Source organism: Morone saxatilis, unplaced genomic scaffold, assembly GCF_004916995.1.
Source record: "Morone saxatilis isolate NCDOM2014 unplaced genomic scaffold, NCSU_SB_2.0 Contig0, whole genome shotgun sequence".
Lineage (NCBI taxonomy): Eukaryota > Metazoa > Chordata > Actinopteri > Moronidae > Morone > Morone saxatilis.
In genome coordinates this window covers 1,720,033-1,735,229 of record NW_023339650.1, presented here as the reverse complement: position 1 = coordinate 1,735,229, position 15,197 = coordinate 1,720,033, and the positions used below count along the sequence as shown (strand labels likewise).

General features: G+C 47.6%; 1 protein-coding gene across 1 annotated transcript in view; it reads right to left on the bottom strand.

The window, feature by feature from the left end:
* The window catches only part of zeb1b (zinc finger E-box binding homeobox 1b), a 47,794-nt gene extending 34,847 nt beyond the window's left edge, over positions 1–12,947 (bottom strand). The window contains 1 exon segment of the mRNA XM_035680229.1: positions 12,796–12,947. Within this exon segment, the coding sequence (XP_035536122.1) occupies positions 12,796–12,853 (58 nt within the window). The 5' untranslated portion in view covers positions 12,854–12,947.
* Positions 12,948–15,197: the final 2,250 nt, after the last annotated feature.

Sequence of the window (15,197 nt, the reverse complement as noted above, 5' to 3'; positions counted from 1 at the left end):
CGCCCTCCTGACGCCATGCAGCCCCCAAAGACAAAAGAGGAAGACAGATATACAAAAGGCAAAACGGATTGGACCCAAGAGGTTGGGTCTGATCAATCAAAACACACTATTGAGTGTGAGGCCACGTGTACACACACACGCGCGGACACATTTAAACAAACACACACGCCCTGTCATCCCTAAGAAAAGCAAGCTGTGACAGCTATCATATCTACCTTGGAGGGTGATGTCATTGCACCTGGGGAGCGTTTACTATCAGATCCCCTCACTCACACACACACACACACACACACACACCCTCCCCCCTCGCCTCTCCTTCCTACAGGAGGGGTTGGCACCTCCTGTTTTTTTTTATTCATTAATGGAGAGCTCATTAATCGTGGCTGATAACGAGGATGTGGGACAGGGACATGATTAAGGGGCTCTCTCTCCTTTAGCTGGGCGCCCTTGGGGATAAACAGGGTGGGTGTGTGTTTCTGTGTGGGCCGCATGTTAAAACAGGTAAAGGACACACACTCAATGCTATCCTCTAGGACATCTGTGGGATAAGACACTACACATGTTTTCACTTTTCAGTGATTACAGCCGCAGTGAATGTAATTCCGTGTATGCCACTGAGAATTTCAGTCTTTAATGTCTGTGCATTAATCCTTCCTCCCTTAAACATCTAAGTTTGTCTGTATCAGGATTCCCTTAAGGCTACAGTTTAATGCTGAGGGACATGGAGCGGGGACCCAGAGACAGGAAGTTGGGACTTCAAACAAATCCCTGGAGTTTTTGTTCCTATTTCTGCAGCATGTGAGGATGACTCCAGAGCTTCCCAGCACACAGCCCCTGTCGTAACTGGGAAAGGGCTTACATATTCTGATAGAAGAAACAAATTACTATTCTGTATAAAAGTGATTGCTGTTTTAATCAAAGCCTGTGCTTTTGAAGCCATACTTTTGTGCATTATCTAGTAATTTGTCAATTCAATAGTGCGTCAGGCTGAAATGCAGTCACATTAGTTGCTAGAGTGAACAATATGTATGCCAGACTGGGGCTAATTTCCAAGTGTCACGCATGCTGCAGACTATGAAATTGTTGATTGTAAGTTAAGGGCGTAGTATGATTTTCTGTTTTGCTAGCCTGTGCTGTGTGTGTGTGTGTGTGTTTCTGTTTCTGTGTGTGGTTTTGTTTGGGTCCAAATTGATCTGTTTCAGACTCCAGTGTCACTGAGACATCCATAAACAACTTCACACTGAGAGATGATGGTATCCTCAACAGAAAGCTATGTACAGGTACGGGCAAATTGTGAGAGACAAGTTTGATGCTTCTTATGAAGGCTGGGCATCATCGTGGTGCATGTTGTGCTGCAGAACAGGTATAGCTCAGGGTCACGACTCTCTGCGAGGCTGTGGACACACACACATTCGTGGACACGTGTGGTAGGTAGCCAGGCTTACACGGTTACTTGCAGTTGTTACTTTTTAGTTTGTCTCACTTCAGGGCTACTATTGCAGTTCAACATGGCGGCCTCCATGGAAGGCGAGCCACTCCCTCTGTAGATAAAAACGTCTCATTCTAAGGTCACAAAAACACAATGAGTCTTATTTTATGAAAACATACCTATGAACATTACACTCAGTTGTTACCAAAAGATCCTAAATGAACAATGGACAAGTATATTTTCTATTATAATACACATATTATTACAAAATGCAGAATAAGTGGTCTATTTTGTTGAGTCAACACAACAAACTAAATACCAGGAAAGTACACAAATGCTAAAAAGAGGTCATCAAATTTGTTCTTGCATACCTACATGTTTGGTCAAGCAAACAAGTGTTATATAATAGTGAAAATAAGGTTAGTGCAGGCTGTGAAGCACAGGGATTTCGAATTGCAGATGACCAGCTATGGCACATTAAAATCCAGGATGAAATAATACAAAGTGTCTCTCAACGGGTCAGAACTGACTCACAAATGCAATGCAACTGATCCGCAAACACAACAGGATGTTATGACGTCTGGGCCCGAGAGCAGAGATCAGTCTCCACATACATAAGGGCTTTGTAGTACACCAATCGTTTAGTCTGACACACACATTAAATCCAATCTGTCAGGACCAGGACCCTAATCCCCTCTCCACGGCCATGGAGACAAGCAGACAGTAATCCTCCATATTTGTATATTAATAGCCAGAGTCTCAGAGGGGGCCTCTCTATATATCGTGATGTATGTTTTATTAGTTGGGTAATCTGCTTGTCGATCAGAGGACCTGCTCCATTTGAACCTGGGTTTTAATAAAAACACAGCCAGCCCTGCCTGAGGGATAAGCTCCCCAAGGACAAGGGAAAGAGCATGCCTAGGTTCAATGGACTCCTCATCAACAATAAACAGCTTTACATCAGTGTTATCTGTCACGGGGCAATACAATTATTAGGCAGAATTCAGCCCTAGGCCTCTGCCCCCTCATAGAAGAGGGCTAGATAAAGCCTGACCCGAATATAAGCCTGCTACCTTGTTACTATAATGCACGCTTCAATCAACTCTAATGTCATTTCTGAGGGCATACAGTAGAATGGGCCTCCACAATAATCCACATCAGCCTGACACAGACACTCTCTCCGTCCTCCTGGGGAGTCCACCCTCACACACTCAGGTGGAACACATTTGGTTAAAATGGCGCGCCGCGTCAGCAGACACGACCGGCAGAGAACACGGGGGCGAGATTCCTTTGGATCTGAATCACGTTGGAGTCGTCCGCTTACCTCCCTCAGCCCGTCTAGACGCTGTGTCACTGCCACACCCCGCCGGACATCTGTCCTGATTCAATAGATTTATCAGACAGCCATTCGATTAGAAGGGCACTGCTTTAAATTAGCTGGCGAGTCAGGGAGTGATGGGGGTGGGCCGGACGGGAGGGCCATTACAGCCTAAGGGACGCTGTTCCTCTTGCTTACCAATGGACTACAGTGGCCAGCCTTTACAATGACGTCTGTAATCATTTCCACTCCAGCTCTCTCACACACTTACACAGGCCTATTCATGTGATACTCTCTTATTGCGCTCTAACGCAGGGGTATGTAGCGTGAGTGTGCAGGCACCGTGTCATGGTAGGCATCAGTCAAAGTGGCTTCCACTGGGTAAACAAACAAACAGCTTTTAAACATCTGCTCAGGAGAGATAGGCACCCTAGGGAGACGTGTGGTTTTCCTCTGAGATCTGTTGATTAGCAGGAAGGATGGAGGGAAGGGCAGAAAATGAAACAAAAAAACAGAGAGGAAGAACCGCGGAGACAGTTCACATTCGGGTCAGGATTCAGGTGGAGGTCAGGAATGCACTCACAAACCACGCTTAACACTGAGCCACACACACACACACACAAAAATCATGGCCTTTAAATGCAGCCAGACCATGTGACTCTCACGGGGTAGTCTCATGGGAGCATCCCCCACCCCCGATCTCCCTGATGGACTATAACAACAGGAAGTCAGCTCGGCCTGCAACATCACACCACACCTACAGATAACTGCTCCCTCTTTCACACGCAGCACACGGTACCACAGAACCACAGGCTACCCTTCCTCGCAGCCCTCCTCGTCATTCAGACGTCGCATTAGCGGCAGCCATTTATCAGTCATCACGGTGAAGTCTACGTTTAATCCCTCTAAAAGTGTGCTGTGTGGCGGAGAAGAATCCATGGCACGGTGCCCGTTGCTGCTGGCGTCGGTGGCGAGCGAGACGCGCTGCAGCCTGGCACTGAAACAAGGAGAGGCCGAGGCTGGCAGGGGGTGGGCTTTTCACTGACTGAATAGCCCTTGTTTATCTAGGCCCCTCTGGGAAGTCAGGACACTGCAGTGAATAGGAGCCAGTTAGCAGCGATGGCATAATAAGAGCAGGGGGAGGACGGGGGGGTCATTGAAATTCAACGCAGGCTACTGTCAAGACAAACCACACTTGCCAGCTGTGGCAGCAACTCAAAGGAGCAAGAAGGGAGTGTTTTTCTGTGGCTGAGGTTTTGGGTTCACAGCGCAACATTTAGGGACCGGATTTGATGTGCTTACTCATCAAAAATGCCATGATGAGAGGAGGAATCATATGTTGAAATACAGACGGGTTTCACTAAAGCTGAACACAAGAGGCAAATGTGCCTAATTCACCTTCCTCAAAAGACTGACACTGACATGACAGGCAGACTGTTTTGTCTTTAGGCCTATGTGTCATACCGTGTCCAGGCACTCTTTGCTCTTTATGGGCATGTCAGATGTGACTGGAAGCACTGGGAGTCATTGGGCTGACACAGGCGTAGTGTTCTTCAGCCCCGTTTCCAAGTCTCAACAGGACAGCAAGGTGCTCTACAGAAAAAAACCCCCTGACCTTTCGTTCCGGGCTAACCCATCAATTTACAGAGCCAAATCTTTTTTAATGCGTCTGAAAAGAGACGCTGTTTTTCTTTGCCCTCTGTGTGGTGTGAAACAGTCGGGTCTGCAGCTTAGCAATAGCGCCAATTCTTTTCCCAGGCTTTCATGTTTTCTGCCCCGGTTTGTGGTCTCCGCAGCCCCCGATGAGGAGCCTTAAATAGGCTGCCACAGGTGCTGGGGGCCGGGGAGGTGAAGGAGGGGGAGGTGGCCTGGATGGGAGCAGGGCCGCAGGAAGCCTCTTGTTTTCACAGAGATAAAGGGCTTTCAGGTTGCATCCTGGGCCGTAATCTCTCACACACTTCCTGGTTTTGTTCACGGTGAGGCAAGAGAAAATGACAAAGTAACCTTCGGCCCTACAGGCTGATCGATAGCTTCTGATGAGACAGGATGTGTGTCTGGCGTTGGTGGACTTAAAGAGCGTAAAATGACAAAGAGACAGCCTGGATTTGATTTGGAGCCGTGTTCATTAATAGCCCTTGATCAGGGCTGATTTATGGGTTCATTTATTCAGAGTGCTGGTTCATTACTGATGATGATTATAAAAGTGTGCATATAATTTCTTTCCTGACCTCTTCATTTGCTTTTAGAGCACAATTAACATTGTTCTGAGCTCTTACATCCTAATTACAGAAAAGATAACGCTCCCTTCCTTCAAATTCAAGTTCCTCCTTAACCAGTCACTTAGTGCCGGCCTTGTGTTTAAAAAGATCCATTTACTAGACATTTGCATGAAAGGGCTTTATTGAAAAGTTTGCATCGAGGAGAGGCGCAAACTTCAGAAGAACGGGCAACGCACTCACGCATTCGTAGTTATAAAAGCTGACATTCCTCCCCTTCTCTCTGCTGCCTGCGCTCACATTCTCGCTCTCTATTCTGAACATGTCCTTCTTGAGAAGGCCAGCGTTTGACCGTGAGCCACACCCTGTTCTCCTGCCAGAGGAAACTTTCAATCTCTCCCTCACTCTGGCTGTAGCTCCGGCTCTCTCATACTTTTGTCAGGTGTTATTTATGAGTGCTGTATAAGCTGAGTTGCTGCATGCCTACAGCACCTGCTGCTGCTGGAGAATCAGAGCCAAGGCAGCTGCCAGAGAGAGGAGCGGGAGAAAGAGACAGCAAAGAGGACGGAATACAGCGAAGAGTGAGACGCTTTGTAAGAAAAAGAGAATTAGAAGGAAGGTGGAAGAAGTACCTGATGCTTTGGTGATGTTGTAAGTGCACTGGCATGCAGCTAACAGATCATACGACTAATGAAGAGTGTTATGTCGGGAACAGCGGGACAAAACAAACAAACAGGCGATGAGCAAGCACTAATTAATAGTGTCGCACAACTCCAAACGTGATCAATTAGAGGCCATGCTTCATTGACTTGCAGGCAAAAGCGCCGGCGCCAGTGTAACAAGAGAGGGGAGGGCCCTGTCAGCATGAGTAAGAAGACAGATGTACGAGCGCCTGCCTATGGAGATCTGAGAGCTATCTACTCCCCTTGCCTTCACTACCTGCTACACACACACACACACACACACGTATTTATTGAACATGCTCGGGGAGGCCCCTGTATGTTTTGACTGTAAACACCTGAACACTGGCAGCGGTGAGCTCAGCCAGGACAGGTGGGCAGAGACAGGTCAAAGGTCACCGGCTTAACTCCGGTTCCCAGAGTCCGAGACAGCCAGTGTAAAAGAAATGCACTGTGTACTTTGCTCTAGAAGGCCGTTGAGCACGTATGACAGGTGCTCGTGGGGTGGACAGCCTATATTTACAGGTCCACAGGAGAGAACACAGTCCCAACCCTAACCCTGCTGTACAAAGTCCCACAGGTTAAATGTAACACTCACTATGTATTTAGGCAATAGTAGAAAGAACAGTGACACAGAGGAAGGAGTAGAAAATATATGGAGTGATGGAACAAGGGAACAAACATATAAAGGTGTTTCTCAGTCTTTTCAAGGAGAAACACAATGAGACTGTATGACCACTAACACTGTTAATAAATACAGTTTGTGATTGTTTATGTACCAGTGCACCAAGGCAAATTATGTGTAAAAACTAACTTAGCAATAAACCCAATTCTGATTTTGATTCTGATGAAACTTCTGTCTTTGTTTTGAAGTGCACTAGAGACACAGAGTATAACTGAGCCTTTAACAAACACATACTGTAGCTCCTTTCGCATAACAGTTGAGTGTGTCTGGGCTTGGCTGCCTCCTTCGGTCAGGTCACACTAGCGGGGTCATGGGGAGCTCAACAAAACCCTCATGAGTTAAATGGGGCGATGTGGATGCTCCACCCCCCCCCCCCTCTAGTCTGCCCTCCCTTCTGTTTTCAGGCTGGCTATTCTCCTCTCATTAATCCTGTGTGGATGTTTATCCATGTTGACATTCAACATTGCAGCCGGCCTTCTTTCTGACTAACAAACAGGGTGACTAAGGTTTTTTTGTTGTTGCTGGAGCTGTCACAGGGCTAGCCCAGCCTAGCTAGCTCCATGCACCAGCTTGGGGGACAGAGGGGCACTGGATTTGTTAGTCACATCACAGCCAGGCTGTGCAACTGGAATCAGTATGTGAATATGAATGCATACCCCCTCAGGAGGGTCATTATCAGTACTGTGTGCTACGGAGAGGAAAATCAATATGGTCATCATAACGGGCTGGCAGAAAGCCAGCCACTAGGCTGTGTTCAAAGCACAATACATGGCAGGGGATTATTCCTCATCTGATGTCATCTAATTTCATCCCTGTAGACAGAGACACTGTGGGACTATAATAAGGTCAAGCACATTTAAAAGGGACGAGACATCCAACATCTATGTCAAAACGACAAATACGATAAGACAGACAAAAGACACACAAACTGCCAGTCAGGTGGTCTGAAGTGAAGCTACAGCAGAGGTTTGCCCTGATGAGTTTTTGCCACAAACACAAGCTGGCGTAAGAGCCCCCTTACCGGGCCCGCCTTCTGCCTATTGTGTCAGTCCAGTCTTTTTCATTAACCGCTCCACTGAGGACCACAAGGAGGGGAGGGAGGGAGGGAGGGAGGGGATAGATGGGCGGGAAGGGAAAGAAGGTGGTGGCGGTGATGATGGGGGGACAAGGAGGGGTCTGCAGACAGACCCAAGGGGACTAGCTATGGACCTGAAGAGCAGCCACAAAATACATGATTAAAAACACACATCAACAGGCAGCGCCGGGCACACCGTACACAATATTTACCTCCACCAGGATGGCAATTTAGAGGTAATCTCTCCCTCAAGTATACACACTACTGGAGAATATTATCTCTCAGCCCCACACTTGTGGGGAGGGGCTGAGGAGGAGGGAGGGACCAAGAGGGAACAAGGGACAGTTAAGGTGAAAGAACAGAAATGAAATGAAGAAGAGAGTTGGTGAGGTTCAAGTCATTTTGCAAACACACCTGTGACTCAGTGGAGTCAGAGAGGAGAAGAGGGCAGGGGAGGCTGAAACAAAATCCCTGCACTGAAACAAATACTAGCTTGCACCACTCTCTGTGTCAGTATCAGTGTTTAGGGTCAGGGCTGTCACAGCTGTTGCAGACCAACGCGAGTGACTCAACGATAACAAGCATGGCAGTGTGGACACTGTTCTACATGTTGTGTGGCATCAAGGCAGCGGGTGTGGTCACTACAGTACCTCAATGATCTTTCAACGGTCGTGTTTTTGTTCAGTTCACTGAGCTGACGCGTCGCAACCAGCTCCCCCCCCCCTCATCCTTGTATTACCCCCTGTCCATATACTTTGTGTGATCAGTTAGCCTGTGAGGTGCATGGCCTCCATCACGTTGGCCCCTCATGCAGGTGGGCCCTCTTTACGGCCCATGCTGGGGATCTGGGGAAACTCCTGCCTGCTGTGCCAAATTAAGCCTTCACCCTGACATTAAAAACAGCACACTGGGTATCGCGCATTGCCACTTTAAAATACACGGGACAGAAATGCCACGGGGATGCGTCGGCGGTGAAGTTAAGGCGAGCAAAGCGTGACGCAGACGTAAGCTACATTTCCGAGACAAAAATGTCAAACAGAGAGCTGCAAAGCAGGCCCTTGAGGGCCCGAGGGCTGCGTGAGAGAGGGATTTGATGAATTCTGTGAACGTTCCACGGATTCCTCCCTCACGGGGACCTTTGGGAAAAGAATGGGTCATATGCAAATGGCATGCACAGTATGGAGGAGAAGTTTCCCACAAGCCGAGTGTGAAAAGGGCTCTCCCTCCCCATGCCGGGCCCGCTGAATGGGCCTTTTCTTCTGCCACTGAAAGTGTATGAGGTAGAGCAGGCAAACTGCAAAGGTAACTAGGCTCTTTCTCCTTAGGCTTTCTCACTAAAGCCTGAACACACAATGGTTCATTTAAGCATTCAGCCACACAAACCCCAATAAAGCACATCCAAGCACAGTTAAGGGGGTTACTGAAACTGACTCTGGGTTTAAAACTCCTTCTTTACGAAGGGAGAGCACCTTTTTATAGGCTAATGCTCTCAGCCTCCATGGGAGCAGCTAATCATTAAGCTGCCTTAACAGAGGTGGGAGTGTGGTCGTACATCACATCATTTTAATTCCGCTCAATGGTCAGGCGAGGACAGGCCTTTTCCCACCCTGACGGACGTGTTGAGGGACGAGGCTTAGCCAGAAAGAAAACTTTTTCCAGAGAGTTAACAAACACTACCAAGTAAAAGGTTTGGAGCTGTACCTGTATCAGATCTGACATATTTTGGGGTTGTTTTTGCTTACATTCATCTAGTTGTGACCCTAACACCCACACAGGCCTGGGAGATAGCTGTCACATGTGTCATGCTTTCCATCTGCCAGCGCCAGTCCCTCAGTTGTCACCTGTTGTAAAAGTCTTTAGTCACCTCAGCCACTTCCCACCAACTCTCTCCATCCCCCCTTTGGGCTCCACAGGGAACGTGGAGCCCTACAGTTAAAGCGGTCAGAGAGGAATGGACGGAGTGAAGGAGAAAAAGCTTCAGCTCCAACACCCCCCAACCTCCTCCTCCTCCTCCTCTCTTCCCCTTTCATTGAACAGACTTAAACACAAACACAATTGGACATGCTGGAAGCCTCACAATGGCACAGGGGGGGAAAGTGAAGTCATACTCTACGCACGCATGGGTGCCTAGGTCAGGGGGCAATCAACAGCACCCCTGGCTACTGTGTCTTAACCCCCCCACCCCCAGCATAAAAGACGGTCTCTGAAGGGAGGAGTGAGAGGGCAGAGACAGAGAGAGGGAGAGCGGAGGCGGGGGGATTTTCTTCTCACTTGGCACTTTCAAATGAAGCTGCTGAGGAAGTTGGTGAAAAGCAGCGAGATAAATGAAAAATTTCCTCCTCTGCTAAACTCTTCACACAACAGGGGTGGACCTTTTAAATGTAAACAGATGTCTTTAAAAACACTGAAGTGGCATGTGGAGCCACAGAGCCAATCCCCACCTCCTCCCAAGCCTCCGCCATTGCTCCTCTCACCCTATACTGTTTTTTTGATTGTTCTCCTGCAAACGTACAGCGTGTGCTTGTGTTGGATAGTTTGTAGACAGGGTGAGCGAGTCCAGGGCACTAAGTATAGTATAAGTATAGTTTTACCAGGCCAATAAACATGCTCTTCAACATTACAGGAGTTGTTGCCAAGTGCCAAGCCCACAACCTCATTTTCCTTATTTGATGGATGATTCATCAAGGTGCAAGTGTGTGTGAGTGGGCCTCAGCAAGGGAGAGGGATTAGGGGGATGAGACAGACGACCCGTATGATATTGACAGAAATCCTAGCTACCTGTATGCACACTCGTTCCAAGGTGTCTCTGCAAACACCGGCCCGAGCCCCTGAGCACGGCCACAGAGCTGTCAGAGCACGGCCCTGTTTATTTCTGCAGGGAATGTTAACGCCGGGCGCATTCCTCTACTCCCAAATTGCTGTGTTAAATTACCGTTGCAGGGAACGGCTGCAATTCCTGAGGGGAGCTGACTGGGGAGACGCGACAAAAGGAAGCTGCAGTGTCCCGCCGATTGCAAACACCTGTCGTCCTGCGGGCTGTTAACACCTCTCTGTTTACAGCGGGGAACGGAGCTCACCTTGATCTGCTGCCCCCGCTAGCCAAGCCACCGACCATAACAAGCTGGGCCCAGCTCGAGGGCCTGCTCAATAGAGATTCTGTTGAAACTTTTGGGGGTTTTTCACCATAAAAAAGGGTAGGCGGGCGTTGGTGCCTGAGGGGACAGCAGCACATGTTAAACTGCCAACTTGTTGTAAAAATGGGACAAAAACAAGAGAACACGCAACAACGCCGGCCTTCGCTCGAACTTCCTTCAAAAAGCAGAGATGTCGATTTACATGACAGATCACCGGCCTTGTCAGAAGGTGGGAGGAAGTGAGGGCTTAAAAGCAGACCTTGATGGCTCTTTTGAAGCAAATGCAAATGAGGCTAAGTAACAGGGGACACATCTGTTTGGTTAAGGATGTGACTTTAAATGACAACAGGGCTGTGTCATTGTTCAGAAACGTTTAATAAAACCGTGTTAAGTTAAAGGGGTGGAAATGAAGCAACGTATGATAGGTAGACATCTCCAGAGTAAATAAGACTCTCCTTTCCCTCACAGGCCAGAGGAATATCCACACCTTGACAGCAGGAGGACCGTTATCTGAGGTGTGTCCACACGTTGCGCACAAATGAATAGCTGAACTCAGCCCATGAAAAACAGTGGAAAGCATAAAAAAAAGAAGCCACTCATCGGGTATCCACAGAGAATTCACACGACAGCAGTTACCCCGCACTAGAAAACACCGCTGCCTCTCCTCCCACCAACTACTGCTTTCAGAAAGTAGCGACTCTCCGCTCATCCCATATCTGATCAGACTGGTTTGTTTCGACAAAAATAACGCAGAATTTCCTGCATTACCCCAGTTCCTTTCAGCTACACTGGGTGGCCCAACACACGAGCAGCTGATACACAACACATGTTGTCAGCCCCGCGACAAAAAAGGCTCCCTTTCACAATAAAATAATCCTAAATAGTTACGGCCGTGGCACAATTGTCGCTCTACGCATTCACAACAACAAACGGCGTAAATGCGTGAAAGGATGTTCCAACGTTATAACAACTAGCAAAAGTCCACAAGCTTAACCTTTAACTCCAATTTACCTTTTAAAAAAAGCGAAATTACCGTTTATACAAAAAGGAGAGTAACAAAGGCTCAATGAAGAGAGCCCCGTAGGCTACTTTGTAACCATACAAACAATATTTTCACACCACAGTAAATCCCGCTGAGCCTCGCATACCGAAACGGAGCTTATGTATCCACTTGTTACTAGTATACAGGCTGTGTTTAAACAGGCGATAACAGAAAGAAAGTGAGTGTGTTTAAAGGTTCGCTCGCGTCCACTGTCGTGAAAGAATCAGGATTCCCAGCGCGCGACTGGAGAGGATCCGCTGTCCTTATATGGGCTGCTCACACAAACAGCGCGTGAGATATTCCTCGTTCTCCGGAACCTCTGTTACCCCATCCATGTTTCTGTTAAGCTTTCTGTCGGTACTTGACTACAAAAGACACCCGTTAAAACATTTTCAACGGGGACGGTACGAGCGGCGCGGAACTGAAACACTGTAATAAGTTGGAGGATGAAGAAAAGAGCTCAAAACGCGCTTCAACACAACAACAGCGCTCATTTCTTCTCTTTTCTGTCTTAAAACAGTATAACGGTGTCGTCTATAACGAAAACCTCATTTGAGGCGCATAACCAGGGAGGACAATATGGGGCAAAATGGGTTTTGTCAGCCCGTGTAGTGCAGCAACAGTGTCCTATCGCTACCTGCTCCGAGTGAGCGAAAGAAAGAAAGAACAAACCAAACAGTTGTGTTCCCTCTGTTTCACAAACACAAATAATGTCCACGACGTTTTCGACAAAAGAACACTTATATCTAATGTTATTTTTCAACCCGAATTGTAAAAGACAACCGGTCTGTCGAGGTCCGCAATAACAATCAGGTAGCCACAGAAACAGGTCCGAGTTTGGTGGTGGGCTGAAAAACTCGACCGAATGAAACTAAATCAATGAATGCAGACCCTGTAAAGGGGGTCAAAGTGTATTAAACTGAATAAACATGTATAAAGTGGAGACAAAAGCTGCCCCGCTCATAACAGGGTGAGGTGCGTATAACGGTCTCCGGTGCAGCGGACCGCTAGGCGGAGGGAGAGACGCGACCCAGGTATAACGGTACACCACATAGGGCTGTAATACAGCGCTCACTTGCTACTTCCCAGCACTTTCAGTTACTGAAAACCGGACTTGTGGGCTGCCAAACTTTTCGGTGAAATTACCGGCAGACAGAACAGCCTCCGGACCGTCTCCCCGAAAGAAAAGCTCCGCGTCGGGAGCACTTTAACTCACCGTTGTTCCTCCTCGGGTTCGCCTGCTTTCTGCGCTTACACCTGGGGCCATCCGCCATGATCCTTTCGTTGTGTCTAAATGCTGCCGGAGAGTCACCTCCTCTCTCACCCCCTCTCCCCCCTCCTCCTCCTCCTCTCCCTCTCTTTCACCTCCCCTTCTCCGCACCTGGTTTACGACAGCTCAGCTTTACGACATCACCTTCCTGCACCTCCCCGACCCACGCTGCCAGTACCACTCACAGTAAGTACTGGAAGTGAGAGGGATGACTGCATGCCCGCTGTACCTGCCCAGCCTTTCACTAATGTGCACTAATGTGTAAAGATACACTACTATTTCTCTCTGTCTTTTTATAGTGGGGAGTAAAAGGTGCAGGCATATAGGTGATAGTGGTTAGTGGTTGTGTAAGGTTCCATTATTTACAACATCACAAACGCCCTGCTGTGCTTAATGCAGTTTGTTTACCTGAACACAATGCAGGTTGGAAATTTAAGGTATATATTTTTTGTTTAGTTATGGTTGTATTTATTTGTCCAAGAAAGTATTTTTTAGATGGTAATATTGTGTTGTATTTGGTAATTTACTTACTTTCTCTTACACACACTCACTCACTCACACAACACACACACACACACACTTAAGTAATTGGTTGAAGATGAATTACATAATCATACACACACATAATCAGTGTACATCATGTTATGATAAGCACCTTCAAATATGGCATTTTGCCACCCAACTTTGACCTACTGACCCGTGTTGTGTGTGTGTTGCACAGTAGGATAGCAACACACCAGACAGTGTGTGTGTGTGTGTGTTAGAGAGAAGGAAGATGTCATGAGACTGTCACACTGATAATCCTCCACTCTAAAGAAAGGCCTGCCTGTTCATCCTCCGGAGCTCCGCTGGGCAGCCGGTGAGTGAAGAGGACACAGGCATACCTTCCCACGTACACAGCACACACACACACCACGACACACAACCACACACACACGACACCACGACGAACACACCACACCACTTATAAACACTGGGCTCTGTGTAAATAAGAGAAGAAGAATCCAGGATCCAACGTGTTTTGAGGTGAATTCTTTTGGAAACTTGTAGGCAGATGAAGATGAAGTTTAAATAAACTCCGCGCAGGGTGAAATTGATGTGCTCGAGTCCCATGGACATGTTATACTGAGGTCAGAGAAAGCGGGCAGTTTGGCTGCGAGGCTGTGGCTATTTCTTGAAGCAGATGATGTTTCTGGTGCCTGACCTCCCTGTAACATGGAGAGTGTTGTCATCATTCAGATCTATTGTGGAAAGCTAGCTGTGTAACCCAGTTCGGCCTCAAGTTGGGTGTCGGTCCCTGCATTGTCAGGACTGTTTAATGAGGTCCGTGACATAACCGAAACGAGCAAGCCCAACATTTTCATCGTATACTAGATAATTAGTACAGGCGTGAATGCTTCCATATAAATCCTAATCAGCATATTTAAAACTGCTAAGCTAACTAAACTCCTCCATTGCCGAGAGGCCAATCAGCGTATCATTCAGCCTAAACATGTGACAGCTTGTATACATAGGATGTGCAGCGTCTCTGGGCTGAATAATCAGTTAGCAGGCAGAGGCAGGTCCAGCTCTCCCGGGGCAGGCGCCCAGCCCAGAGAGTAATAGCTTTAGCATAAAACAACAACGTCCCAACCCCTTTTGCTCGCAGGGTGGCCCAATAAGGGAAGGGGCCTGTCTGAGAAGGTGGCGGTGCGAGGGGAAGCGGTGCCCAAGAACTTCCCCCGTCTCTCGTCCCTAACTTCTCTGATGAAAAAGGCCCGCCAAAGAACAGTCTAAGCATCAGCAAAGATTTAATGATGAATGAACGCTAACGCTAACCGTCCAGCCGTAAGGCGGTGTTCCCTTGGCACGCACCGAGCGCTGAAAATAGGATGCTTGTTATGCCCAATGGATAAAGTCGCGAATCTTTCCCATTTTTTCCTTGGATGCAGCGCCGGCTATTAGGCAGTGAAAAGTCATTATTTCCCAGGCGTCTGTGGAAAAACAAAGAATAAACAATTATCGACCAAAACCTGCTAATATGCGTAAATAAGCCTGAAGACATCTCCTGATTGTGGTTTTCAGAAGGGACTGGAGTGAAAAACAGGGGGGGTGATTTAATTTCTGCTGGCAAAATCTCTGTGTATTTTGTACCGGAGCAAATTCATGACAGCAGGGCCAGTGAGAAAATAGCATGACGCTGCTTACAGGCCTTCCCTGATGAACCCTCTCTATGAATTTTGGATGAAATGCCCGGCAGATAAGTCCCAAATTACAAGGCATTGATTTAATTTCCATAAAAAAAATGGCGCCTGAACCCACTAAAAAAATTAAGATCTTCAGCAAATATAAGAAGGACCATTTTTATC